General features: G+C 44.1%; 1 protein-coding gene across 1 annotated transcript; it reads left to right on the top strand.

Annotated features, from left to right (window-relative positions):
* The first annotated feature begins 223 nt into the window (after positions 1–223).
* LOC119318944 lies at positions 224–1,521 on the top strand. The gene has a single exon (XM_037593493.1). The coding sequence runs from the start codon at positions 349–351 to the stop codon at positions 1,309–1,311; it is 963 nt and encodes a 320-aa protein (XP_037449390.1). The 5' UTR covers positions 224–348; the 3' UTR covers positions 1,312–1,521.
* Positions 1,522–4,061: the final 2,540 nt, after the last annotated feature.

Here is a 4,061-nt window from a genome sequence, read left to right as displayed (position 1 = left end):
GACGATTCTACCTGATTTGATCTTATACACCACAAAAGATTTTGGAAATAGTCACATCACACCCCCGCGTTGAACAGTTCAGATGCCCACCTTCGTGGCAATTGACTCTGTCACACCAAGCTATCAAAGTCTCCTACTCCTCATGTTCATTCGTTACTCATTAGTCGCTATATATACAATACTAGTCGCGACGCGTTAATTATCCAATAGTAATCCCCTGCCTTCCTTGACAATTACCCAGTCGCTGGCCCTCGTTGATATTGGTACCGCTGGTACTATATATCATCAGTGCGTCTCTCTTCTCTCAGCAGCATCCTCGCTAGCTACTCGATCGATTGACCCATAGCCATGGCAACTTCGTTCTTCAACTTCCTAAAGGAAGGCCTCCTCCTCCCGACCCGCAACCGGAGGCTCTTCTTGGCGCTCTACGCCGTCGTCGCCGCCTCCACCGCGCTGCTCCTCCTCGGCAGCGACCTCACCATCCAGCCCCTCGCGAACGAGATCCAGCTGGACGCCAAGGCTCTGAACAGCACCGACCCCGGCAGCCCGGACTTCGCCAAGCTCGTACAGGAGATACAGGATGATACGAGGGAGCTCCTGCTCGTGGGCGCAGGGTACCTCCTGCTCTCGGTCGTCGTCACCTCGGCCGTCCGGATCGTCCTCCTCTTCGCCGCCGTCTCGACGTACTCCAGCGAGGAGCAGCCCGCTACCTTTACCTTGGGCGCGCTCCTCGGGAAAGCCAAGGCGCAGCTCAAGGGCCCTCTGCTCACGCTCGCCTTCGTCTACGTCCTGGAGATCGTCTGCATCGTGCTTCTGGCGTTCGTGGGCGCGCTTCTTGGCGGCGTCCTCATGGTCACGCTGAGGAAGTACTTCATGGTGCTCCTACTGGCGTCGGGCCTGCTCTTCGGTGCGGCCGCCGTCTTCCTCGTGTACTTCTCTTTCCTGTGCTCTTTCAGCGTCGTCGTGGCGGTGGCCGAGCCCGGCTGCCACGGCGCGGCCGCGTTAGGCAGGGCGTGGAGGCTGGCCAAGGGGAAGAGGAGGCAGGTCGTGCTGTACGTCGCCGTTACCGGCGCCCTGGCCGCCATCTTATCGCCGGTGCACACGCTCGCGACGACATGCGCGGGTGATGATGACAGCGTGGCGCTTGGGCTGCTCCTCGGTTTTGTGTACGCGGCTCTGATGGCACTCGTGCAGCTGTTCGCCGTCTGCGCCATGACCGCGTTCTACTACGAGCGCAAAGAGGACAGCGACAACCAGCTGGGGGCTACTGGATACGCCAAGTTGTCGTCAACTGAAGAAGCAACCGCTTGATCATTCTACTTGTCATACCGATTGGTTGCCATGTAATTTCCACTTGTTGGGCAAGCCAGATTGTTCTGTTATAGTTTATGTTTTTCTTTCGGAATGCATCTTACTTACTGCTATAATGTAGGTATAGTCGTGCTTTGCTTGTAGCAAACTTGTATAGTTATATGACTAGTTTTTTTTTAAAGAATCGATCTATTATAAAATTTCACTGAAGTATGAAGTATATCAAACATGATAAAAATTACATTCAGATTCCGAGACCAGCCAAATCTCTTCACATGACGAGAAGCTCTAACCTAGCTGCCCTAGGGAGAGAATATACGCCAGAGCTCCATCCACTACATCCAAATAGACAAACTCGAGAGGGGTCGAACCCCGAAAGACAATCTTGAAGAAGAAACGTCGCCATCCGCTTGAGCGTTGTACGTGGGAGGATTATATATTGATTTGTTTTATCAGGTTTTGTTTTTTGTTTGATTTTCTTTAAGTTTTTTTAGGAAAGTGACTAATGATCAGTCTCTACATGAAAATCACACGTCACGGCATGGTAGCAAAGAAACCGAGTTTAGAAACACGGGCACTCGGCTTACTTTCTTGTAAGCCAAGTAGAGAGAGAAAAACGCACGGCAAAGAATGAGAACTCAGCAAATTATCAATGTAGGAGGTCCATGTTAGACTCAGTGGGGCCATGCTTCATTGATTTGGATCCGATGGCGTAATTGGCCTTCTCTCCTGACTACGAACTTGTTCAAATCAACCCTAGAGTTTTTCCATTAAAAATCAACATTGTCAAACCATTTGCTTGGTTCAAACTAAACCGCAACCCATTCCATTAGGCTTTGTGAAATAGTATACACTCGTTCTTAGTATCTTTGGTGGAAAGGCCGGAAGATTTTGCACATAATTTGCTTTTTTTCCCCCATTAGGTTGTTTTGTTTTTTTAGATTATATTGTTTCTTCTTCATATTTGAACTTCTGGGTTGTTGTGTCCAAACCTGCCCAAGTGGGTGCACGGCCCTCACAACGTGTCTGACATAACACGATCCACGGCGACATGTTTATACACGGTCCGTGATGTGTCGGCACGCTAGCCGCACCTCCCCGCCTAGCCGCCCAGGCACAACACGCTTAATAAACGGGCTGGTCCTTGGCACATTAATCCCTAATGGGCCATGTGCATGTTTTAGGCCAATTTGAGATGATTTTGGGGGGAGGGGCGCCATAAATAAAATGAGTCGTGCTGCACACAGGCCTCGCCTCACGGCACAGGAACGGTGTGACACCCTGGTTTTTGCTCTTTTTCTTGGGAACACCTGTTCGCCGCTCCCTGCGGCAAATAGGGGCGGTTTCGCACAGGCGGGTTGCCAACTGGGCCGGCCCATGACTAGAGCGAATAACAGCGCGCTGTAGCAAAAAAAAGTTGCCTCTATGGGAATTAGAAACCAATATCTCTTGATATACCTAACATGCCATAACCAGTTGAGCTACTAGTCGTTGCAACTTCAATAGCAGCGCTAAGCTTAAAGAAGAAACCCGCAGCACAAATCCAAAGTATATCTTGAATTTAAAAAGCATTTTTTGTTGAAAAAATGAAGGGACCTGTGAAACATAAACAAACCGCTAATTTTGCAAACAAAATTTTAAAACTGAAATAGTTCCAAAAATCAGGAACATTTTTTCAAATTCCAAGAATGAATTTTAAAACGCAAAAATATTTTGAAAAATGTGAAAACAATAACATTTTTTAAACTTTGTGAACAAAATTTGAAATTGAACAATTTCAAAACTCCTGAAAAAATGAAAACATGCACATTTTTTGAATTTGTGAACAATTTTTTAAAACGGAACATGTTTTGAACCGCCCGAACATTTTTTGAAATTTTTGAACAAAAATTTGAAACTGAACTATTTCGAAACACCTGAAAAAATGAAAACATGCACATTTTTTAAATTCCTGAAAAAAAATGAAAACATGCACATTTTTGAAAAAAAAAGTAAAATGAGAACATTTCTTGAAACTGCGAACAATTTTTTGAAAATGCGAGCTTTTTAGACTACAGGAACAAAATTGGAACCACGGACATTTTTTCAAAATGTCAACATTTTTTGAAGTTGTGAAAAATTTAAGAACATTTTTTAAAGGTGCGAACAAATTTGAAAAAGGTGACATTTTTTAAAATTCACAAAATAAATCATATTTCTGAACAAAAATTAAAAATACGTATATTTTTCAAAATTTTGAGAAGAATTTTCGAACATTTCTTGATAAAGGCGAAAAAAATTCAAATTCTAAACTTTTTTGCAATTGCTGAACAAAATTTGAAAACAAGAGCATTTTTCCCATATGTGAACAAAATTGATGAAATTCGAACATTTATCTAATGTCTGAACCTTGGTTGAAAAATAAAAATAAACTTGAAAAAAAGAAGAACAGGAAATAAGAAAATAAGTGAAAAGAAAAAGAAATAAGAGATAAAATAAGAGAAACAGCAAATAAAAACGAAAAAAGGAAAAGGAAACGTAAAAAGGAAAACAAACGGTTTAGAAACATGCTGGAATATTCCCAAAATCAAAAAGAATCAGTTGGAACGTCCTAGAAGTTTCCGAAAACCGGGAATCCTGAAAACACTATACGGGCCGGCCCAGATGCAACGATCGCTGGATGGCCTGTGCGTTCCCCCGACATTTTGCCGCAACTAGCGGCAAATAGGGTTTTTCCTTTTTTTTTCTTTGAAGTTGTATTGTAAATTTGG

Source organism: Triticum dicoccoides, chromosome 1B (assembly GCF_002162155.2).
Source record: "Triticum dicoccoides isolate Atlit2015 ecotype Zavitan chromosome 1B, WEW_v2.0, whole genome shotgun sequence".
Lineage (NCBI taxonomy): Eukaryota > Viridiplantae > Streptophyta > Magnoliopsida > Poales > Poaceae > Triticum > Triticum dicoccoides.
The sequence above is the reverse complement of the archived record's forward strand: the minus strand, read 5'-3'. Positions and strand labels throughout refer to the sequence as shown.